This window comes from Haliotis asinina, chromosome 16, assembly GCF_037392515.1.
Source record: "Haliotis asinina isolate JCU_RB_2024 chromosome 16, JCU_Hal_asi_v2, whole genome shotgun sequence".
Lineage (NCBI taxonomy): Eukaryota > Metazoa > Mollusca > Gastropoda > Lepetellida > Haliotidae > Haliotis > Haliotis asinina.
Genome location: NC_090295.1, coordinates 37,674,714 through 37,701,290, shown reverse-complemented (window position 1 = coordinate 37,701,290; position 26,577 = coordinate 37,674,714). Strand labels below are relative to the sequence as shown.

At 37.3% G+C, this 26,577-nt stretch overlaps 1 protein-coding gene across 2 annotated transcripts in view; it reads left to right on the top strand.

The window, feature by feature from the left end:
- Positions 1–26,577, top strand: part of LOC137267561 (pleckstrin homology domain-containing family G member 5-like) — a 197,341-nt gene that overhangs the window by 41,326 nt on the left and 129,438 nt on the right. The window contains exons 1-2 of one of the 2 annotated variants that reach the window (XM_067802042.1): positions 9,704–9,887; positions 20,156–20,214. In XM_067802042.1, coding sequence (XP_067658143.1) covers positions 9,866–9,887; positions 20,156–20,214 — 81 coding nt within the window. In that variant the 5' untranslated portion in view covers positions 9,704–9,865. Of the gene's footprint in view, positions 1–9,703; positions 9,888–20,155; positions 20,215–26,577 lie in introns of those variants that run through there. The other variant, XM_067802043.1, reaches the window with a different exon arrangement.

Genomic DNA, 26,577 nt, shown 5'->3' with positions numbered 1-26,577 from the left:
TTTCATAATGAGAAGATGTTGATTTTTTGTTGTTGTTAGGCACTGTGACCAATCTTCGATTATTTCAATTAATTGGACCACCACTAGTCATCACCTCAAATAGCACACTTGCACTTAACTGGGAGTTTTTTCTAAGGGTTTGTATTCTCAGTTTTGCAATCTTCTTTCAGGATACACTTGTAATAGACTTTCATCCACTTATTGGGGCAGTGGGGTCGCCTAGTGGTTAGGACATACAGAACATACAAGGACATCAGAGAACTAATCAAAGGCATATATAGAAGAGCATTCATTCTTGTCATCAGAAAACATTCATTCAAGTGCACAGAAACATTCGTTGGCAACAATTGTTCAGAAGTTTGAACGCTATCTCAAAACAAATCTTGCAGGAGCATACAATACTCAAGCATAATTACTCTTATCATAGACTTTCCTTCAATAGAGATAATATGGTCATCAAAGACAATCGTTTCAGCAAACATATGGTCAACAAGACAAGACAGACAATCAGTCAATAGGAAAAAAATCTCATCCAGGACAATCCTTTAAGCAAACATATGCTTATCAGAAACAATCATTCAGTGACAAACATATTCTCATCAAAGATAATTCTTTAAGTGAACATATTCTCACCAAAGATAATCATTGAAGCAAACAAAATATTATCACCAAAGATAATCATTGAAGCAAAGACAATCATTCAGTGACAAACATATTCTCACCAAAGATAATCATTGAAACAAACAGTATATTCTCATCAAACATAAATCATTTACACAAACATATTCTCACTTAAGCAAGCATATGCTCATCAATTTTAGACACATTAACAAACATATTCTCATCAAATATATTCATTTAAGCAAGCACTGGCTTATCAAATCTAATCCATCAAGAGCATTCAAGAGCTTATCTCACTTCTCCCCAATGAGTGGTTATTGTGTTGAGAGATTCGTAAACAAGAGGCTTTTGACTGAAATTTATGGTAGGTCTGGCAGCACGCAGCCTTAAAACAGAATTATGTAATATCATGATGGAATTACCTGTAATCAATGACAGGTAGATTCCAGGTCAGCATTAGGGTATTGGCCATTAATACTGTTAAAGAAAGATTAGCATGATTGCATGAGATTCTTGAACCAGGCCCAGGGTGCATTAAGTGTGCATGAATTGAAAGGAGACTTTTTATTGGCCTGAAGTACAAAGCCACACCTGCAGTGGCCAGTATCTTTTGTTATGTGGGGTAATGGTCAGTTATGCTAGCAGTTGTACTGGTCCTTTGAAAGTGTACAGACGGGTGATGAAGTTCTCATCCTCATGGATACGATGGGCAGCCGTTTTAAGTGTCATTTGAATCTTCATGATTGTAATTTTGTCATCACAGAATGATCTGTTGTGGACTGTGTCAATTCTGAGGAGTATTTGTATATGATCAATGTATTATGTATTGCTGAATCTGATGTGTCATAGGATATTATGTCAGTACAGTACATTGTGACCGTGGAGAACAGTGTGAAGTGTTGTGGATTATAACTTGCACATTGTCATAGACTGACAGTAATATCATGCTCCCATAATTGTATGTTTCCAAGGATATATCAAGTATAGTTACCCCGTATAATACTCTGATCATTGTACATTTCAAAGGATAAATGAAAAATATCACCCAGGATCATGCTCTGAAGATGATTCTAAGGATATATCAAGTATAGTTACCCCGTATAATGCTCTGATCATTGTACATTTCAAAGGATAAATAAAAAATATCACCCAGGATCATGCTCTGAAGATGATTCTAAGGATATATCAAGTATATTTACCTTGTATGGTAGTCTGATGATAATAAGTTTCCAAGGATTTATGAAGTATATCGTCTTAGGATTATGCTCTTATGACTTACGTTTCCAAGGATATATCAAGTATATCGTGCCAGTATGATACACGTGGAAATTATCATAACTCCAGCAGGTAAGTTTTTGTGTGACACTGCAGTGACCTGAATGAGTGAGTGAGTGATCTTAACTCGATGTCATCTTGAGCAATATTACAGTTATGTTCTGTTTGTTGTTATGCCTGATTCCTAGATCTACTAGGCAGAGCACTTACCCAGAGGAGGGACATTTGTTAGTTTGAAACCAAATCATACCAAACAATGCTAAAAAATGGTAATCGTATTTACTATACCCGTTGCTTGGCATCAAGGGGTAAACAATAATAAAAGACTGTTTAGCTCCATGTCGTTGTTTGGTGGTATACATTTCAATCTTGAGTGGGAGGGGTGGGTCAGTCAATTCCAAATATAACAAAGGCCTCTGTAATTTGTTCTCATTACCTGAAATTTGGTAGTCACGAGAATATGAAGTGGGATATATCTTTGAAACTTGTAACAGATCATTTATAGGTACGAATGGCTTTGATTACCAGCTGGGGCAGTAGGGTAAACTAATGGTGAAAAGCATTTGCTTGTCACACTGAAAATCCAGGTTCGATTTCCTACATTGGTACAGTGTTTGAAGCCCTTTATCTGGGCAGACATTATTCATGTAAACTGTGAAATGGTATTATGTTAGTGGATTACAGATGGCATTAGTACAAACTAGTAGAAGCAATATCAGGAGATGAGGAATATTTTTATTTGAGAAAGATGTTTAATGTTGAAGAAAATATTTCACTTCACAAAATAGCAGACACTTTAGGTTTTCTTTCGTGGTCACGAGTGGGCATGGGGTTTTGGCCCCTTGATGTTTGTTTATGTTCCCTGAGCCCAAACGACCAGCGACCAACGTATTTATCTTACCGAACACCTCAATGTTAATTTTGAACTTGTGGATATCGGATCGTACACTTCAACTGTGTGAATCAAACGACTGGCATCATGCATCTTGCCATTTTTCCCACAGTCATTGTTCTAGTAAAGTTGCCGTGGTGTAATTCCCCTTCTGAATATTCACAGGGACTACATTTGGATGTTCTGTCAAAATTTATATATTGGAATGCGAGGACAATCTTTTTTGTTGCCATCACTAGATTTTTCAGACGACAAAAGAATAAAGATTTAGACTTATCTCTATTAATTCGATTTGCATTCACAAAATATCAGTAATTTCCTTGCATCATACATGATGCAATTAGGAATATAGGGGATCAATAATATAAAATGATTCATTAGCGTCATGCATCAAGTTGTCCTTGTTATTTTCATTACTGCACAAAAATGAAGAAGAAACATGCAATTTTTTTGTTTTTTTTCTCACGAAATGCACAAATTTCCCATGTTTAAAGGATAACTAGTATATATGTTAGGAACTCATATATATTTGCAAAAATTGCCTTAATTCAATGGTCAAGATTTGTTGACACCCTTATGCATTAAATTAAAAAGTGTTTAAAGAAAAAAATGTGAACCAGAAACATGTTGCTGGTGTAGTAGAAGAAAACATGTGTGGACAATTCTATTTTTGTAAAACAGGTGTCTGTCAGCACTGTAGTACCTGGCTTCGGTTTACATATCTTCAAGGCCTAATCTTCTTTAACCAAGACCCTGGAATGTGTTTTTCAGGGTATCTCATATACTATAGACAGTAGCATGAGTACCCCATATCTTCGACCCAGGTGGTATGTGTTTATGTGGCGAAAGCCCTCTGTACAATGAAACTTGTATTTCATGCTTGGCTTGTCGATATCTTCAGGCTACACTTTGACAATAGTGTGAGCAATGGCAGTCAGGCTGACAGATCAAACAGTGTGACGGTGTGTTCGATTGCCTCATTACTGACGGACCTGTCCCTAATTGTATAACACCACAGACAGCCTGCTAATTTTGTCACCTTGTATTGTATGCTGAGAGACATAGCTTGGATTTGGAGACAGGTATTTGTGATTTCACCGGGATTTCTACCTGCGCTGCCGTGTTTGCCATCGTCCACAACATCTTAACAAGTATTTACCTGAGACCTGCCTCATGGCTTGAAAAACTTGTGGCATTGTAGGTTCAATCAAAAGTTTAAACTTTGACAGCAATCGACTCATTTGTTGAATTTATGAGTCAATTCTTGGAAAGTTTGACACGGCAGATGTCTAACAAACAACAGCTGTTACGAGGAATCGCTCTGCGGTATAAGAAATTATATACTGTGTGTTGTTTTTGTGTGTGAAAAGAAGGAGATTTCATCCAATTGTTTTCCTGATGTTTGGATCATTACAAGGAGGATGACGGCAGACATATTGGATCATTAACAAGGGGCATTACAGTGACATTGATGTGTTTAGCCAGCTGTTCCTGTACTGACGCCTCACATGAAACCTGCAACGCTTGAGCTTACCTCTACATTTATCTCACATGCAGTGTATAAGTGGAGTGTTTAAAGGGCCGCATTCAACTGAGCTCACTTATTCAGTCACCGTAGCACCAAAAGATGCTACAGAATATGTATTGAAGTACTGGATTGTGACATGAGGTTCAGTGTCATGTATGCCATAGGTGTCATGTAGATAATCTGTTGTCATGGCCACATGAAATGTATTATATTTGGGTGCCTGCAGCTGAATATAAATAACTGGTTCTTGAGTTACATTTTACTAAGGTTTCTGTGCCAACACTTGGATTTCTTTTTTTAGTGCACTATGTAATCTGTTTCTGTATCGATATACAATTGCTTTGTAAATTGATTGTGACAAATAACTTGACTCTCCAGCATTTCCTTCAAAAGATTATTTTGCTAATGAGCTCTCTACCTATTAGAATCTATTTTCCTTGTGAAAATAGTGGAATATTTATCATTTTATGGATGTCTGATTGTAAGAGATTCTGTTAGCAAACATCTGAATGATCTGGTAAGAAATCTTCTTTAGATTTATAAAGCATCCATAAGTATTGTTCATGGACATCTAGACACGAAGAGATTCTGTCAATAGGTCAGTGTGGACAGTAGCCTAGTGGTTAAAGTGTTTGCTTGAGAATCAGGTTTGATTCCCTACTTTGTGGAAATATGTGAATTCCATTTCTGTTGTCCCCCCTGCTATGATACTGTTGGAATGTTGCTAAAAGTGGCATGAAACTAAACTCACTCATTCAACAGACACCTCTGTTAAAGAGTTATGGAACTGATTTCTAATCTGATTCGATTATGTACTATGATTGTGTTAGATTTTATTACCGGCGATTTCTTGTGCAATTCAAGGCCCTGATATTCCCATTATTATAAATGTAAACTGAAATCTCATCACAAATATACTTTAGTTGCAGCATTTTTTGTCTATTGGTTTACAAGGCTGATTTAGTTGACAAGAAGGCTTTTTGTCTTAAGATGAAAGCCAGTGATGGTGTAACATCTGTGCAAGGACTCACACCCCAAGTAGACAAATAGATTCAGAGACAGGATTGTGAAGCTGTTTCTTGTGAAACATCAGATTAGCAGACGTGTTTCAATTGACTTTTGGTTTTACATGACTTTGGTTTTGTGTGCTTGATCTTTCAGAAGTCTGGTTGTAAAGTGGGAGAATTTGTACAGTTGATTCTTTGGTGGGTTGTGTGTAGCTGCATTGCTGTATTGCCTACCATACCTACTGCTTGTGGGACATGTCTTATACTTTCTACAACCTTCTTTCAAAGTACGGCAAATGTAACTCACTAGTACATGTTGTGTCAGTTTTGCCTACTGTAACAGATTCTAATTGGTATACATGTCTTTGCTGACAATATGCCCTCTGATTACTTTTGATGACAACTGGAAGAATTCAGTGTTAATTGCTTGAAGTTGCACAAGACTTAACAAACATCCTATCCCAGTATCGTCTCAATTAACATTAAAGTTAAAAGTTCTTTTAACCTGTTTCAAGACTAAAATCTTAACATGATAATATGATAGCATGTAAAAGTCAATGAAAGCATCTAACTGCAATCAGATATGTTGTTGTCCTGCCCCTAAACAACAGAGTTAATGGCTTGATAGTTGATGGCTGTTTTTGCTTTAGGTGCTGCTACATTTTAACCATATTCAGGCTTGAGAAGGCTAGAGTCGAAAGAGTGTTGGCTTGTCTGGTGCTTGATCATGTTACGTTATTAGTGTATGTGCAGAATAGAGTAGCAGATAGGTCTGAAGTTATCATGATATTTCAGCTGATGAAATGTGAGACATAATTTGAAAGAGGGCACTGTATAGTTCATGATTTGAGGGAGGACATGTAGAACATTATTTTTTGGCTTTAATGTAGACACGATTCAACGTGATACAGAATTAAATGTAGACACATTTCCAGGTAATGCAGACAATATTTCCAGGTAATGCAGACACATTTCCAATTGATGCGGATGTAAATATCTTCACATTTCAGTGTTGCAGACATTTATGTAGACACACATCCATGTGATACAGGATTTGAAGTATCAGTAATGTGAAAAGAATTAATATCTGTGGATGGGCTCAATGACAGGTGACACAGACAATACTGACTTAGAGCTGGGGTTGTTAACGAAAGATTTTATGCTAGCTACTACTGAGTTAGGTCATGCTGTATCTGACTGGCGATGAGTGATGACCTGTTGTCTGTGTTGTGTAACTATCATCATTGGTCCATCACAGGACTTTTGATGATCAGGGCATTGACTAGCAGGTTGCAGTGTTACTGAGACACAATTTATGTGGTAAAGCAGGTCCTTGTGTCGTGACTTTATATGTTAGCTTTTGAAATTCAGGAGAATCTGATTTAAAACTGGAATAGGGCAGAACTCTCTGGCATTGCTACTGATTCTATAGCAAGAAACTGATTTAGACCAGGAATAGGGTAGGATTGTCTCCTTGGGAGGTAACAGCTTTGGGACATTATGAAGTGAGAAACTGATTTAGACCAGGACTTGGGCCATACTTTGTGGTTAAACTAAGGGAGGTAGTATTGTGAATGAGTTTACAGTGGGAAATTGATTCTTGGTAAGGAGTTGGTAGCAGTTGGACTTATTCTATTTGGCAGAATCTCCTGGTAAGGTGTTGAGATAGAAATGATTCTACAAGGTAACAGATTTAGACCAGGAATGTTGCAAAACATTTGGGTGTGAGGAGGTGTTTGGCCTGAACAAAATTGATTTGGTCAAAGAACCTAGTTCTACCTTAAGAAACCATTATCATAAGGTAAGTCAGCATATAGCATCTGCAACAGAACTTATCCAGGCTGATAAAATGCATCAGTGTTAAAAGCTTGTGTTTTGACATATTACACAACTTTTAGTCTCTGTTCCTGGAAAGCATTGTATTTTTTTAAGATGCAGTACAACAAAGACATTCAGTACATCACTGACAATCCAGTAATTTAATAGTCATGTTGTGAAACAGTTCAGGCCTTGGGTATTGTTGTGGGGAATGTGCGGTGTTGATGATATGTTAGTTTGATTCCACATGAGCTTCATGATGCGTCTTGATGTTGAAGATGTACTTTATGGTTTACCATATACTTTATTGTCCATCATCTTGAAACTGTAGTATGGTTGCATTTTAAAAATCACAGCTGGAGGTCATATTTTGCATTCTAAAGGAGGCCATAGTTTATGATTGAACATGATTTGAATTAGGAAATAGTTGAAGGACATGCTTTGAAGGAAAACATACTCTGTAGATGGACACATTTTGAAAAAGGACATGATTTGAGAGACCTGCTTTAAGATGGTATTTCAAAGAGTGTCAGGATTCGAAGTGTCTGTGATTTGAACTATAGACAGCAAGGAAATTCTGTGGATTGTGAGGAAGGATCTGCATCTCAGACATCATCCAGTGTGATGTGGATGAAGAACTTCATGGACTTGAAGACCTTTTTCTCATGGAATTTCATCATCAACGGAATGATGCACCAAGTGTTGCAAGTGTTCGTTGGTATGGTTAGGGACCACTTCATCTTGGATTGTGCTGCCTAACTTGATCTGAAGGTTCACTGTGGCTGGAGATGCCCCAAATATGAATCTGTATATTGCTGCATAGAAAGCTCTCCAGACAGAGCCTCTAAAGCTGATTACGGACTTTCATCTGCACAAGGAACTTGATATTGGTTCTGTATGTTGCTACATAGAAAGGTATCTAGAAGTTCAATTCCAGAAACATTTTGTGGAGGTCATCAACTGACTTTCATCTGCACAAGGAAATTGATATTGGTTCTACATATTGCTGTATAGAAACGTCTCCAGAAATGTGAATCCAAGGAGAGTTTATACAAACTTCATGTTTTGACATTCATCGACACAAGAAAGTTAATGTAAACGGTTGACAAGATGTTCTTCTCGGACCCACTTATTCTTTGGTTTAAGTCTCCCAAGTCCTCAAGTTACTCCAACTTGCAGACGATCATGGTGTCTGCAGCTGCAGGTGCCCCTGGTAAGTGTATTACCAATGTTGCAGGTGCCCTTTGTTAGAATGATTGTGATTTTTTTTGCGGAGGTCATTGTATAGTTCTCAGTCAAAAGCGGAAACGTCAAGAAAAAAAATATGTGTTTTTTTTACAAGATTAGCATGCATTATGCAGCTAGTTCTATACAACAAGCACCAGGTCAGCATGCAGTGATAGTGATTGGTTTGTTGGTGCCCTGGTGCACCTTCCCCAATCCCATAAATGTTCATGAGGAATCTTCAATTCACCCTTCTTTGGTTAATATAGGACTCATGGTAGACATATGCTGTCCAAAGTATCTAAAATCTTTGTAGTGACATTCATCTTGAGAACATGGAAGAAAAGTGATGACTGGGGTTTTCAGAGAACGAGCACTATAAACCAGTATTTTTCCAATGTTTAGTCAACTGTTAGTTTTTGACAAGGTAATTATATACACCAGGTGTTATGTTTTCAGGTCTTAAAGAAGATACGTAAAAACATTATAGTCTATTCTTATGAGTTGCTCTTAGGATGCTTATTGGGTCTGCATATATACTAACAGAGACCATGGTCTTTGATACTAGGGAACCACTTACAAAGATACCTTGGAGATTCTTCACACCATCATTTCCTAAACCAGACATTAACATTTCTTTTGTTTTATGTGAGAGGTATCAGTAGCTATAAGACCTTGTTTACTGATCATATTTTTGCAAAATACCTAAAAAATGAGGAAAATTACAGTAATAGATATTTTTCGGACTTTCATGTCTACTGATCCCAAACATGCCATCATGAATGTTGAGTTAGATCAGTCTGACATTGATCTAACCAATTGCATGATGTAACCTACTTGTCATGCTTTAAAGAACAGACAAACATAAAACAGCTGTATTGTTATAAATGTATCATAAAACAACGTTCATTCATACTGTTGTAACATTCTACCATCTTAATCCTTTGCTTTAGAATAATCCTTCATAGTCTGATTCATTCTCTTGACAGTAATATATTTTGCAAAGATGACATTTATGATGAAATCAAACTTTTTTAAACATTTTACCAGCAGTGAGTGCTTAGTTGAAACTCCAGCACAAACAACTGATTGTTTAAACTGCCGCTCCTCATCAGCCAAGCTGTCTCATTCAAATTCTTGATCTTTATGTTGAAATCCTACATTTTAACCTTGTACATTTGAAATATAATTCCCATTTAGTCCGACTGTAGGTACATGTCATCGGGCATATGAAATTATCCTAACAGTTACTAGTATTTCCTGCCTGTGATTGAAACACTGATCGTCATGGAGATGGCTATTTTAACGGCCTGACCACGTCATAGAGTACAATACATGTAGTAATTCATCGTCAGAAGGAACTTACCCCTTGTCAGCCTGGTGTTCCGTTGTGAATCACAGGACTAACTCATCTCATCTGATTGTCACAGCAATTGCAAGCAGTCATGTATATGCATGTGTTTAGACTGGAGTAGGTGTATAGCACATTAACTCTGGAGAATGGATTCCACTGAGGTGTCAGGTAAATTGTTTGTCTTGTTGACTTGTCACAATGTTGAATGTTGTATGTGATGTGGGATGACAGTTGGAGGTTGGTGCTCAGGTCAGTCCACATTCTCCCATCGGAGTACCAACTGGGACACCATGTTGCCCTTCTATCTCTGTGAGTAACCATAGAAAATAATTTAGTGATCAAACTTTGGGATGACAAAGTCTGTATCCAAATGTTGCACTTATGGAATGAAAGAAGTTTTTATGATGTAAAGTTTGTTCAGTATTGTGCATCTCATCTTCGGAAATGCAAATAGAAAATTTCCTTTGAATATTCAGATAATGCTCCTGTTTGATTGTAATTTGAAATCAGGATTAATAATATTTTTTTTAACTATAAGATAAGCCATGTTAAATAATTATGTTTTTGTCATATGTTTCTCATCTGATTAATGATATTTTTTTTAACTATTAGATAAGCCATGTTAAATAATTATGTTTTTGTCATAAGTTTCTCATCACATAATTACTTCAATAATTTAGAATAGTGATTGATGTGTCTTTTACTTTTGTTTAGCTGTAAGGTGGCCTTGTGAATTAGGTGTTTGTTATTTTCAAAGACTGTGTTCAGTCCCGTGGTTTAATATACCAGTGTGGATATCTCCATGCAGCATATCATAATTATTGCTATAAGTGTCAAAAACCTTTCTTGTTCATTGTTTAAGATGCGTACATTTGACCCTACAAACTGTATTGTATTTTATCAATGAGGGTTAAGTCAGGGTCTTTTTTGACTAGCTATCCATAGTCCCCTATATATCTGTTCATCTGGTGCTTTTTTTTTTTTTTTGGGGGGGGGGGGGGGGTGGGGTCTGGATATGACACCAGTTAGGTCAGCATACAAAATAGCAGCCTCTGTGATCTGAATTAATAGTTCTGTGTTATGTAAAGTATTCTCGAGGAGTTGGCTCATTAACACTCCTATACACTGAGGTTTGTAATGCCCAAGAGGCCAGTGTAAAATGCTGCAGCTGACTTTTGCTGAGTTGTGTCCCTTTAGAGCACCAGAATCCTATGAGTCTTGGTTTGAATCTCTTATACATCCATACTGGGGTAAGAGGCATGTTAATGGATGGACTGGTCAGACTGAGTTGGTTGATATAGGACATTATTCCCTGACAATTTGGATTATTGCTCATAATATCAGTTGTTGGTTTGCTTGTTCCAACAATTATTCTATAGGTGGTATATAGCTAGAATATTGCTGTGTACAATGTTAACAAGAGTTGCACTCAAAGACTCTCTCTTTATCTTTCCCTTTTGATTTCTTGCTCTTTCCTTTTTTCTTTCTTCCACTCTCTTAGTCCTGAGTAGACAGTGCAGGGGGAGGAGTTCCATCATATTGCACCTCTGTCTCTCTTTCTCTCTCTCCTTAGTCCTGAGTAGACATTGCATTGGGAAGAGTTACATCATACAGTGCACCTGTTCTCTTTCCTTCCTTCTTTTTCTCTCTCTCATTTTCTCTCACTCCTTAATCCTTGGTATACAGTGCAATGGGAAGTTACCTTCTTTCTCCCTTTCTCTTTCACAGTCACTGTTTTTGTCTCTTTTTCCTTTTCTCTCTTTCTCTCTCACACACACTGAGCATAATTCCTACATACTTATATCACCTAGAACTGCTAAGAGCCTGACCCCACACTAATGTCCTATACTAGGTATAATGTCACTGCAGTATATATATCCATGTAACGTATATTGCATAAATGACCTATGACCAAGGTTAAGGTGTCTCTAGTTCTAGGGCATTGTAGTGTAGATACATTAATACTTGGCCGCCATGGTTACATTGCTATTCCTTAAATGTCATAACATACTTGATAATTTGAAATTCTGTCAAGTTTGTGAATCATTTAATCAGAATGATTGATTGTTTTAGTGAACCAAAAGAAAATATCAATTCTTGTGAATAGGAAAATGAATATATTTTGTAATTTTGTACTTCCAAACATATTCTATACATTTGGATTATTTCACTTACATCACAATCGAACTGTGCAAAATAATGAGTTAGTGATTATAATGAGTTAGTGATTATGTGTTAGTTAATTGTTAGTAACATCCTCAATACAAACATAATGTTGTTGCAGCCTTTATTTAGTTATGCAGGAAATGAAACAAGGTCAAGGTCAGTGACATCCAAATTTCAGGATATTTATTCATGTAGTTTTATGCATGACTTTTCTTATATTTGACTCATTTTCCCCATACAGGAACATCTAGTCTCTGAAATGAACATATATTGCAGTCAAAGGTTTCCTCAGTCATATTCTTAAACTGTGGTAGAAAGGAGCTCTGTGGTTTCCTTCATTTACCTAGAGTTGTGTTAATCTTGACTTGCCACATAGTTTAGACTTGCACCGGCTGATTAAGAAATAAATTAGCAGTGTTTTAAGCTATTGCACAAGTGCTTCAGTAAGTGGACATATATTGCATCGGTAACTCGATAGTTCCGTGAACAATCACAAAACTGTTGCCAGGACAAAATGCCCCTGTTGATCACGTGATAACAATAGATAGTATCACATAAGCATGTAGACTGGAATATGAATATTAAGTATTTATAATACAACTATATGGAGTTTGAGAGGTATGAATGCCCTATTGCAGAAGTGCAACACATGGTGATCCTTTTCTGATTGTGTCTATCTCAGGCCATTCATCATTCGTTCCCAAGGAAGAATCGACAATGTCAGCTTACTCTCTGTGTATAAAGTGTTGAACATAATCTGAAGGAGGAAAAGGGCTTTAACAAAACACTTTGTCATAACATTAGATTATCTTTAAACTAATACATTTTACAGGTGTTCAATGGATATAAACCATGATGTTTTATTTGTATAATTCACCGGGATTTCAGTGGTGGTTTTAATTATAAGTTTTACCGTTGTTTGAGTTAGGGTCTGGATTAGTTGTGTGTTTTTTAATTGGTAATGTTTGAGGCATGAAACTTTTTATTTGTTGACATTTTCTTTATGGTGTTCTGTTTAATTGAAATAATCGAAGATCGGTCACAGTGACCAAACTATCAAGCAATTTATCACATTTTCTCACAATGGAACACTAACAGTTCTGGAACTACTATTTCAGTCTGTGGAACTTAACTTGACAATGAAAATTATCTTCAGAGTTGTCAGGGCGTGAAAATGTGTGAATTTTAACTTCTTTAAAAAAACACTTTGCTAACTGAAAAGTCATCACTCAAAATTTCTAAAAGACTCCAGGATGTTTATGTTCATGATATATTGGTCACCACTTTCAAGTAGCAAGACTTGTCTCATGTTATGCATATCTTCAGTAACAAGCTGGACTGGAAAATCTGAAAAAATGATGCTAACTGCTTATTTTCAACAATTGTTCATTGATAATGAGGCAGTCATCAAATTTCATCCAATTCCCAACACTAGTTTTCAAGATTGTTGATTTGCTGTTGTGGACATGATCGACAGGTTAATATTTGGTTGGACAATGTGTACAGTATATACCATTCTGGAAAGAAAGAAAATATATTATCATGCCTTCACAAATGTGAGGGGCCTGGGTTCGATTCCCCACATGGGTACAATGTATGGAGCTTATATCTGGTGTCCTCTGATGTTTTATTGGTGGAATATTGCATAAAACCATTCTCTCTCACTCACTTATTTTTGTGAGAGTATGGGTTTTAATCTCACATGAAATCATTGTCTGAAGCCATTTATGATATTCCCTGTTGAAATTGCTTAAACTGTACTGAAAGAAGCATAAAACCCAACTCACTCACTCACTCACTCAAGTAGAGACACTGTGCCTGTGCGATCCTGTCATGGTGAACTAAACTCTCCTGTGACTGAAAACTGCCTCATCGTCATTGACAGCTGGTTATATGTGATGTTATTTAAGAAGTTGTCACAGCAGTCTAATTGGTTGACGTTCCTTGAAGTTTGATGCCATTGAAATGTGATGCATTTTTAACTGTGTTAAATGATGTATTTAACTCTTTACACTGTAGTTTTTTGTTGTTGCTGTGACACAGAACATCTTGCAGTCCTTTACATTTCATTAACCCCAAATGCCGTTTCACACAAGTACAATGCAGCTGTTGTCGATATTTAAATGACTCTAGTCCAGCTGACAAGAAATAAATATGACAAAAACATGAGTGAAAATATCTCCAACCTTTACGTTTATTACATTTCGACAAGGTCATAGGCATTGTATAACCCCTGTATTACCTGTGTGTCGCTAATGAGATCATGTGTGTGTTGCATACAGTGGTATACCCTTCTTTCATCGTGTTGTGACGTGTGTGTGCACACTTGTACAGTAGCTTGAGTGCTTGTGGAATGTATGGGAACTTGGTTGTGTATTGTTAAAGGAAGTGGGAGGACATGTACTGATTTGGATGTAAAACAATCTGTCCATAGTGACAATTTCACTGTTGGGCTTGTTCACATAGCGCAAATATTTACCTGAATTTCAGTATGGTAAATCAGGAGGTCTGTATAATATTGTATATGTTACTCTGATTCTTACAAAACTTAAAAGGAAAATAGATGTGAAAAGGAATTATTTTTAATAATGTGAAATAGTGAATACTTTCATTATTGTATTTACGTCATTTCCACTTGAATAGAGTGGGAAGTGGGGTAGGCTAGTGGTTAAGGTGTTTGCTTGTCGCGACGAAGACCTGAGTTCAATTCCCCACATGGGTACAATGTGTGAAGCCCAATTCTGGTGTTTCTTGCTGTGATATTGCTGGAATATTGCTAAAACCATACTCATTAACACCTAGCAAGAGAAACAGATGCTTCCGTATTGTCATTTCATCATTGTCATTTGATTTGTTTATTTGAGGTTATGCAGAACTTTCAGATCATTGTATTGCTCCTCAGATCCCCTTTTCACATTTTCTTCATTTTATCATCTTTGTAAAGTCTTGAGTAAACAGTCCTATATTTATCATCAAATAAATATATTCTCAAATGGCTGGATACAGTATTTTCTTAGCCTCTTCAGGCTTTTGTTACATGACCCTTGATGAGAGATTATGTTTGTGGGGAAGAAAGCAAAGAAATGAGCCTGGTTTGATTTCAAAAGATAGGCATCTATTTTATAAAATGTGTGAGCAATGTTTCAGTTTGTGTTGATGTTTAACATTAATCCAGAAATGTTGTGATCATTATTTCATCTGCTTTCACTGGCAGAGATAATGGAGTTACAATTAACTGTTCAGAGCAAACAAAACATGCAGAAGGATAAAGGGACATAGGGGAAAGAGGAAGTTTATCCTTTGTTTGCTGATTTATACTATTTTATGTATCACTTTCCTTCTCTTTTGAAAGAAATATTTGGTTTTGTACGCTGATTTGGACATAAAAATCCAGTGGGATCTTCCCTATCAGATCTCCTCTTTGCATTTACAAGTTGGGGCAGCAATGGTCTGTAGTACAGACCTCGAAGCAAACATATCCAAGAAAGCCCACACAAGTCTAGATAATGTGGTTAGTCTAGATTTCCTTAGAAAAAAATTCTGGGCTCCATTTCATTATATTATTTTTGCTCAATATGAACTTTCTTCAGTAAAATATGTGTTCATTTCAGAGACTAGTTGTTAGTCTCGAGCAGTAAGGGTGGATAACAGTAAGATTTGATAAACAACTTCTTTATTACAGCAACAGCAACGGCAACAGCAACAGCAACAGCAATAAGTTTACAAAATCACTCATGCTTGATAATGGTATTAGAATCTATCTATGAATTGCTGTTAGTGAAATAAAGAACTTGTTCATCCATATATTGTAATGCTTCCTTACTGTGTCAGATGGTGAGAAAAATGTTACTATGTTAAGTGAGGTGACAGTGAGAACTTCACCCTGTGACCAGCAGTGATCAATGTGGACTGTGTGATGATACACTGCTGGGTCAGGATGCAGGAAGGAAGTGGCCAGCTGGTAGTGGGAACACACCGGGCCCTCTGTCAGAGAACATGCACAAATAGCACCAACTAGTCTATCTCAGAGTCCCTGAAACACATTATCACTGCTGCCTAGCCTTCTCTGCAGACCTACAGCCTTGAATGAAACAAGTCTAGATTTTGTCAGGTTCAGTCTGAATCTCTGGTTTCCCTGGGGCTCCCTTTCAGTTAAAATGGGCCTGTTTGATAATATACTGTCAAAACTGCTTATATTCAGATACTAAGCCTTAGTCTACACCTCTTCTTGTAGCTCTGTGCTGATCTGTAGAGTTCTGTGGAGCTCTGTATAGATCTGTATAGATCTGTATCATTCTCCTGTGTAGATCTGCGTCATATTCTTCTGCGGAGATGTGCAGAGTTCTGTGTACATATACATATATTCTGTATTATATTCTTCTGTGTAGATCTACAGAGTTCTGTGTACATCTACAATTTCTGTATAGATCTGCAGAGATGCTTGGAGCTCTGTGTACATCTGCGTCATTGTTCTGTGTAGATCTGCAGAGTTCTGTGTACTTCTTTGGGGTTTTATGTAGGTCTGCAGAGTTCTGTGTACATCTTCAGATTTCTGAGTAGATCTGCAGATTTCTGAGTAGATCTGTAGAGTTCTTTAGAACTCTGTAGCTCTGCGACATTCTGCGTAGATCTGCAGAGTTCTGTAGAGATCTGTTTTGATATGTGGAGTTCTTCACATCACTAGCCACCATTACTTCATTCATGGTATCGTTGGTAATTTTTTTATTTGTGTTCAGGTTTGGCCAACTAAATCCACCATACTGATATAAAAACACCCAGCAGTTGAAGTTTTCTAAAGAAGAGAATTTATTCAATTTCAATATTTTGAGGAACACAGCATTTCAAAGTATATTCTAACTCCTTCATCAGGATATGAATAACTTCTGACTTCTGTTAATGCCGTAGAGGAGCATAGTGGTTAATGCATTCGCTCGTCACACTTAAGACCTGCGTTTGATTCCCCACATGGTGTAACCTGAGGAGTGAGTTAAGTTTTATGCTGCACTCTGCATTGTTCCAGCTATATGGCGTCAGTCTGTAAATAATCCACTTTAGACCAGGCAATCCAGTGATTAAAATCATAAAGATCATCTATGCATTTTGGACCCGATGATATGTGTAACGAATCTGACCACCCGACTTTGGTAACCAGACGAAGTTTTAGCACATGTATGCTGACATCAGTTGCGAAATATCTGCAGGCTGTAAACTCTCATTTTACCAAAATTGGATAAATCATGGAAGTATATTTATACTTTATTTATACCTAATATCATTGTGCTTTAATAGATATACATAAGCCATCAGTTACTGCTTAGTGTGGTCTTACTCACCTTACTGGACATTTGCATACACTGAAGTCAAGTCTCTAAAAATATATGTTTGATCGAAATAAATGATTGTATTTGAATTGAAAAGGAATGAGATTGGAGATTACCATAAGAACCAGACCTTGAGGATTCATTCAGTCTGTGTGCAGAAATGGTTGTACGAAAAGAAATATATTGTGGTTCAGAGACTGTAAATGAGTTTAAGACCGCTTTTAGCAATATTCCACGAATATCACGATGGGGGAACAGCAGAAATGGGCTTTATACCTTGTATCCATGTAGGGAATCAAACCTGGTCCTACGACATGACGAGTGAACTGTTTAACATCAAAGCTACGCCACTGCCCCTTCAGAGACTAGACTAAGGACAGACTAGACACTGATAGGATATTGAAGGCTTGCTCTTATTGGATATGATGGTTGCAATCAAGTATAGAAATTTGTGCCATGTTGGTTGAGATATTTCGGTGAGAGACAGAGGGGAAGTTAGGATGTATACAACACTTATTTAAGCAGTCGTGACCTCAGTGTATATAAATGTTACATAAATGCTGTGTAGAAATTTGTACCACCATCCTAATAAGAGATGAGCATGTTGACAAAGATTTTCCGGTGAGAGGAACATAAGGAAAGAAGGGTGTGGAGGTCATTAAGTGCAGTTGCCGGTTTCAGTAACGTACAGGACGTTGGTCATTATAAGCACCTGGCAAATATTGCTCAATACTGACCTTTTGAAACTGAATATTTAAGACTTATCAGATTTACTTCAGACATGTTTACACTTTCTGAAGAGCAATGAATCTGAACACCAAGCCCAGTGTCATATCTGGTCTTATTTTTGAACATGGAACTGAAATTAAGAATGGTGAGAGGTTTTAAAAATTGCTGCATCATGCTTGTTCTGACGCATGCATTACACGACATGCCGTATACTGACATCCTACCTACTAATTATAGCATATCTTGAGAGACAAGATGGAGGGTATGTTTTACTGATATTTAGGATGTAAATTTATTTGACAGTGCACTAAACAATTTCAGGTTTGGAGTTTGATAATAACATTTCAGAGTATTCCAGGTTTCATATCCTGCTCAATGTGCCCAAAGGATTTACAATGGTTCACACTTTCTTGTCCCCAAAAACTACACATGGGTTCACTACAAGAGTTAAGGATAAGAGTCTGCCTGGGATGGGATTCTCTCTATCTGCGTTAGGTGACTGTTAAAGCCTGCCTTGTGGTTGGTGTTTAAGGTGTATATGGACTTGACTATATGCATATATATCTTTGTTACATAGTAATAATGAAAATATTCTTGTTTAATTGTTTTTGTGTATGAAGCATACATTGGCAAAGAGGGATGTTATAAAATACATACGTACGTACAGACAGACAGACAGACAGACAGACAGACAGACAGACAGACAGACAGACATGTGGACTGGACACTTTTCATGCAATAATCATCTTTTGACTTGGACTTGACATGTAGGGGAGTACTAAAAATGATAATAAGAGTATTTGTATAGCACTGATTTGTACAACACAAGGGCAATGCCCTAAGTGCTGACAGTCACAATCTGAATATTATGTCGGATAACTCAAGGTGTCTTTGAGGTGCTAGAAGGTTACTAGTCACATGACTCATCCCACCGGGTACCCATTTTGTGAAAAGGAGCTTTAACACCTGTATTAGGCATGGTACAAGCTGAACCATGCAGGTAAAGTGTAGATACATTTGCATGAACATAGAAGCGCTTAGTCTTGTACACAATATTAAACTCCCTTCACCTCTCATCACCTTAATAACTGGTACTGTAAAGATCCAGGATTAGCGGTTGTCACAAGAAATGACGAATGCTTGGTGAAGGTCACTGACACTGTTAAAATCATGTCATTGTTTCCCATTTGCCTAGGTTGATGCTCCTGGAGTCAGTCACTGGATTATCTGGTCCAGACTTGATTAGTTACAGACTTGTCATGTAGCTGGACTTCTGTACAGAGCAACATCAAACAACAAACTAACAAACCTACATAACTGATTTCTGTTTGTTGTATGGGATTCATAGAATGATACTTCCTGAAAGAAATAGCTTACTGTTCTTTTGTTGGGTTATTGCTCTTTTCTTCTTTTTTCTTCTTTCTTTCCATCTCCCTCATTCTTTTCTCTGTGGTGGGTATTGATGGATTGATGAATGGATGGATGTGTAAAACATCAAGGACATGAGAGTACTGGGGTTCAAAACTCTCATTAACTGGCACCCTGGACAAGTCAGTTTTCATTTCAGACAATCAAATAGTGGTATCTTACTTGTCCATGGACTACTAATTTTCACTTATGGTTTCAAACTGCAAATAATCTTGGATTTCATTCCATATCTGCTCATAATGAAGCTATTAAAGTTAGCACTAATAATAAGCTAGTAGAGCTGGTAGAGAGTGAAATTATCACTCTTCGATAAATAGTCCAGTAAACATTAACATCATGCATTGTGTCATAAAATCAGGGCAAGTGGAAAATTAGTCAGGACAAGTCACTTTCTTGAGGTCACTTGCCCTGTGGCAAGTGGCTTTTCGAAATATTTTTGAACCCCTGCAGTGATACTGTTTATCCAAAATTCCTGAACATCGACATTATGTTTAGATATTGTACTGAGATTAAGCCTTTTTCCCAATTCAGGATATTTTACTGGTGCTTCAGTCAACCTGCTGAGGAATGTGTCGGTGTCAATATAATACTTTAAACTGATGCAGATTACGAGATATCATACTCACTGTCATGGTATCACATTTCACACACAGTTGCATCTCATGTTTATGACATTGTGGGCGACATCTCTATACAATTAATTTTCTTCTCACTTGGACTTGAGTTTGGAGAGACGTTTGATACTATCACGCGTCACATTCCATGTATTTATTGTGTGTTGTTTCTCCACAGATGAAGAAGACATGCTCTGCCAGAGTCCAACATGTCTGGACAGTCTGAGAGCAATCCGGGTAAGTACCTTACATCAGTATTAAAGTTGGGATTCTATTGCAGACAAGATCCCAACACCTATTTGTTTCTTCCTGGGCATTCCGGGTCAGAACATCTCACACATGTCTCTGATGGGGATTTCAAGGCTGACTAGGTCCAAACACCTTCTACCTTGGCATTTTGGGGCTGACTAAGGCCACGACTAGGGCTGCAGCAGACCTCAATTTGATTCAGTTTTCACTATTGGGCCTTCCGTTTGATCATTTTCGATTTGAATCTTCATACATGAAAAAAATATCAGATTTCATTTAATTCCCAGACTTGGCTTTTTTAGCATGAAATCCATCTTCGACTTGGTGATGTCTACTAACAACAATTCTCACTGGATAATTTTGGATAATTTTCCTGGCATCAACAAATCATATTTTGAATTATTTCAGCACTTGAAACTGCTTGAGTTGGAGTCAAAATTACATTCTAGCTGTGTGGAAATAATGTAAATAGGTGTTCAGTTTCAGCTAACAAATGTAATCAGTGATAATGGTACTAAGATGTCAGATTTGATTTTCAATGAATCATAAAGAATCATTGCAGCTCTATGGAAAATTGCTGAGTGCTGCGCTAACCCCAACAAACTTAAACCACTGTCTGTACACTTTCGAATGTAGAATTTAAATGATTAAGTGTTTGCCTATAAGTAAGATCAGAACCTTGTCATAATAATGTGTTTCTATATAATGCGTCAGCTAGCCTAGTGATTAAAGTGTTCGTTTGTCACATCGAAGACCAGGGTTTGATTCCCCATATGGGTGCATTGTGTGAAGCCCATTTCTGGTGTCCCCTGCCATGATGTTGCAGAAATATTCCTAAGGGCAAAGTAAAACCCAACTGACTCATTCCCTGTTCCTTTACCCACATTGTTTTGCACATGCTGTATTACACTGTTACACATACATTGCTGTTGACATAAACATGTAAATTATGACAACAAAACAACACTCTTCTTGTGCATATTAGCCATTGTGTTTGGTATGGAAAAACCTATTGCATGCAGTTCCTTCTCAACCAAACACACTCACGCAATCATTGTATGTTTGTGTCTCTTTTTGCTTTTCAGACATTGGTTGTTCCGTACAATAACTGTGCCTCACTGTTTTCAGTCTTCCTAATAGACACTGTTTTATGTGAATTTTGATGTATTTATATTTCAGGCACCTTTAGTTTATGGATGTACAAACTAAGATTTGAATCCATAAGTGATACTGATAATATGTGTTATCGTGAAGTATTATCATGTAATTCCTCCACATTGGTCCCTTATAAACAGTCTACCCCCTGTAACCACTTAATGAACTGTAGTGCCCTACTGACCTAATATTGTCATGTTTATTAAAACATAAATGCACCACTTGCATATTATGTATTTAAACAAAATGGGGAAATAAACTATTACATTCATGCCCATTGTTGTATGTCCAAGGCGTTTCTCGTATTCACTGAAAGTTGAACTACAGCTTTGGTTTTTGTCAGTTTCATGCTAGACAACCACCTTGCATTACACATGTGTGAACCTCTTAGGAGGAAATGTTTGTAAACATCTTTAATACATGTTGTGGGCTGGTTGTCATTCTATTCAATCATCCATGTGTATTCGGAACCAGTGAGGTGTGTGAGTTGGCTACTCAGGTTTGTAATCAGCTCCTGCTGAGGCATTGCGGTTGACTGTCTCGACATTGTGAGAACATTGGAGAGATCTTGGTCATTAACTACTGCAAACACTGTTTGGAGGAAAGGTGAGAGAGGTTGGTAAGCTCAAAGATATTTTGGCTCATGGTTTGTTTACATTGGGTAATTGATTGATCCTGTTGATGTGTCTTTGGAAGGGAGATAACTCTTGAAGGTATATGTGTCCTTTGTGGTGTAGTGTTAATTGTATGTGTACTCACATTGTGAATCAGTAATCTGAGATACTATTGTGATGTTATAAGATCACTAAAAAATATTATACAGTTGTCAGTCCATTAAAGGTAACTAGTTATGAATGCTGGGGCAAATGGTGGCAAATAAATAAATGCCATTTAGAAAGTGGTGAAATGGAACACATATCATACTTGGTATCATACGTTCTCAGTAAATTACAGATTCTGGTACTTTTGTTGGGTTGAGTCATACCCGGGATGGTAGCTCATGGCATGTTCCAGGAAGCAGCATGAACACCAAGAGATTCTGATTCCCTGTCTTCTGCATAGGTGTTCAAAAATATGTTGCTTTGTGGACCTAATGCCTACTTACTCAAAATGATCATGACCGAACGATTATCATACTTCCCTGCAATAAGTGTCATCCCTCTTTGTCAGAAGGGGCACTGGGGTAGCCCAGTGGTTAAAGCATTTGTTTGTCAATCTAAAAAAGCATGGTCGAATTGGACCACAAGTGTTTCATGTGTATGGCCGAATATCGCTGACTGAGGTGTAAAACTGAATTCCTTTATTTAGCGCCATGATCGCTTTGTAAGTTTGTATTTAGTTTCATGAGCCTTCAACAAAGGTATACTTTGCCGTCTCGCCCTCAAACCAACTTGTTCTTCGTATTCTGAGCTCTATATCATTACACATGTCTCAATAATGTACATGAAGATCTTACAACACAAAGTGCTCAGGAAACATTAAATTTTGTGTCAGCTCTTAACTTTTCCACCTTTTCAACAACAATAACCAAACTGAGAGGTCCTATTCTTGTTCGAATCTTTTGTCACGGCAGAGACTGGAGAAATCATCACCAGATGCAAAGATACTGTGATTATTGAAAACCATTGGAGCTGTGATAATAGCTTTTCTAAAGCTACCAAAGGTCGTCCTGACTGAACTATCCCAATATGAATATTTCGTTCATAAAGATCAAAAAGATGGCACCTGTGATATACCCAATATACCCAGGACAGATATATCATCTGTGGATATCTGGAGTCTCGGGCTGCTATAGGCCTAGTTGACATGCTTCAAGGGACATAGGGAGGGTTGGGAGCAAGCCAGAGTTGTCCTCAAGCAAATGCCCTTGAGTAATGCATGCGTTTAAATGATATTCCTGATAACCTTTGCTTGTTGATCTTCTGCAGTGAGTCCATGTCATGAGAGCATGCTAAGCATGCTAAGCGTCGCCCATGGCCTGAAGGGTTTGATAATGTGATATTGACATTACCAAACTGCCTATTATATGTTCTGTTTTAATAGTCTGTTGATGTGGAATGTGCCCTGCCATGATTGGAATATTGCTAATAACAGTGCAAAAACTGACTGACTGTCCCACCCATCCACTCACTCACCCACTCACCCACTCACCCATCCATCCACTCACTCACCCACTCACCCACTCACCCATCCATCCACTCACTCACCCACTCACTCACTAACTCACCTAAAAACATATTCATTAGTCTGTCTGCCTCTGAAACTGTTAGTTCTGCAGGCTTTATAATAGTTCACAAGCATGAAAGGTTTGACGAAACAATTTGAGTATAGAGAACTTTACCTGATTGTCTTTTTAAAGTCAAGAAATTTATACCAAGGCAGGTTGAGATGTGTTTCAACCTCCTACTCAGTGCTGTTGAACCAACAATAGCCTAGTGCTATGTACAGTCATACTTCATTCAGTTGTCGTGGGGAACAGCCTCATCATAAATTCGACAGATATATTAGCATATACCATGGATAATTGTGCAGAATTTTTTTTGGTATATAAAGCCCAATGATTTATGTTTGAGATACATCTTCTTATAAATATGATCTTAGTGATCTTGTATGGATGAATTAACATAAAATCCTTTTTGTACCAGATATTTAAAATTTGTTTGAATGAGGAAATGAGTATGTTGGGTTTAATAAAAAAGTAAATAAAGGTAGTATTTGCGTAGGGTCTGTTCCAAGCAGTTGCACAGAGGCGCTCAGGCAAAGGCACTGTTTAAAAGATCTTTCCTTTGAACTGGTTGAGCTCACAGATGTCTTAGGCAACTTTACAAGAATCTGTACTTAAACGCCACTCAGAGAGGGCACTGATGTTGATTGGAAGATTGTTGAACAACATGAGGTTCGGTTCTGTTCTTGTGGGTAGTATCTCCAACATTCATGATGTTCTAGTTTTCAGAATTTGCGAAGGGTTGTGAAGGGAGATGAGCTTTGAACAGTATTTCAGGAACACGTATGGCATAGCATAGCAGCTTGATTTGGGAGGATGTTGGTCTGACATTTACTGATTTCAGTGATTCTCAGTCATTGTTATCGTTTTGATTAACATTAACATAATCGGGGCAAAATGAGATCAGGTATTTGATTTTGCTGGAATATTGCTAAAAGCAGTGTAAAAGTAAACTCACTCACTCTTGAGCAGTGTGCTGGTTTGAGACCTTTTCTGTGCTCGGTGAGTGTTTTATCAGAAATCCCAGTCAGGAAACTGCTTATCACTGTCATGGCAGCTATTTCAGAATCCCATGGATATTCATGTGACATCTTTACTATTCAAACAAACATCTTTTATCTGCTTAACACGTGTCTTTTGACAGCACACTCTTAACATTGCCTCAGTTTGACAAATCTTTCAATAGGCTATCTCCTAACACAAAGACCTTTGTGTTTTACTAGGGAGTTATGAGCTGTATCACTCATGTGTTGTCTCAGGAGCTAGGTGTTTAAACACCCGGACCTCAAGACGCCTTGGTTAGAATGTTAATATCTTTAGCATACACAACTATCTACACATTAAGATCAAATGTCAAATGTCACATAAAACATTATGTGACTTTGTTATGGAGCTGGCATTGCATTGTGAAAAAAATGAGAGAAAAAGAAATAACAATGAAAAGAAGGAACAAATTAAGATAAAGTAAACAAACCTATTTCTAATTTTGTTAAATTAATAAAAGTATATATAAAAATCTTAGGAGGATCTTACTCATTTTTAACAAATAAATTATCTTGACAATGAATGATATGGATTTACAACCTCTTAAGTATTTACAACATGTTTCTCGGCTACCTCATGCCTCTTTATCTGACTAATCATTACCTACCAACTTGTAAATGCCAATCAAGCATCCAAATAAATTATTCTATTTCACATTTGCCAAATATTTTTTTGTTATATATATTAGAATTAACAAACACACTAACCTTTTCTTCTTAAATTAAATTAAAAAGATAAAAAAAAATCATAGCTGAAAGACAAGAATGAAAAAAAACCCTTCAAAGTGTCATAAAATTCATGTGAGTAAAGTAGGTTATTGCCAAACAAAACTGTATGAATGTTAAAACCTTTTTTCAATTTTCCAAGATAAAATGTGTAATATGAATAATAGCTGAAAAAAGCTAAAGAACAAGCAAATAAGCAAATTCATCTGGAATAGATAGATCAATGTCCTGTGCAAGATTTACCTCCATTTTGGTCTACCGTATCTGAATGTGGAATGTTTGTAGAAGAGGCATCTGTGACATCTTTAGAATTAAAACAAGCACATCTTCCATTGAAGGGGTTGTTTTTATCATGGTTAGTGTTCTGTAATTTACATATAACAAATAACCACTAATGGCTTCTATGTCCTACGATTAGAATGACACTGGCCCATGAGGCCGTGAGCTTAGTGTCTCCTATGAAACAGACATTTTGTTCAAATTAGGCAGTTTGTGAAGCTCCCTCATCTACCCTGCTAATGCCTATCACCCTTGACCTTGTGCATCTTAAGCTGATATAATACAAGTGTATTTATCTATAATGGTATCCCCCTTAATCCCTTCCCTGCTGTTTTGTCTAAGGTGAACAGGGTTCGTGATGGTAGAGCAGGACATGGTGACCTTGATGACATCTTGTCCCAGTATCAGCTAGATTTTTGGTCATGTGGAAAGATGTCTGACCTTGAATGAGAAGCTACATGTTTGAATCCCATCAAGGACAGACATTTGAATTATACTACATTTATGCCTTATATTGGCACTCAAAGATGGCTGGTTACAGAAACGTATGTGTTCGTGGCAACTGACCGATATAGCCCCAGAAGACCAATCTTCTCATTACCACATAGTCGATATCTACCAGCTCCTGCTTAATGATAATAATACCCATGAAGATCCGGGGTTGAATAGGTCTTCGGCAACCCATGCTTGCCATAAGAAGTGACTATGCTTGTTGTAAGAGGCGACCAACTAGTTCGGGTGGTCAGGCTCACTGACTTGGTTGACACATGTCATCAGTACCCAATTGCGCAGGTCAATGATTGTGGTGTTGATCCCTGGATTGTGTTGTCTAGACTCAATTATTTACAGACTGCCGACATATAGCTGGAATATTGCTGAGTGTGGCATAAAACTAAACTCCCTCCTTCACTCACTTCTACTTAC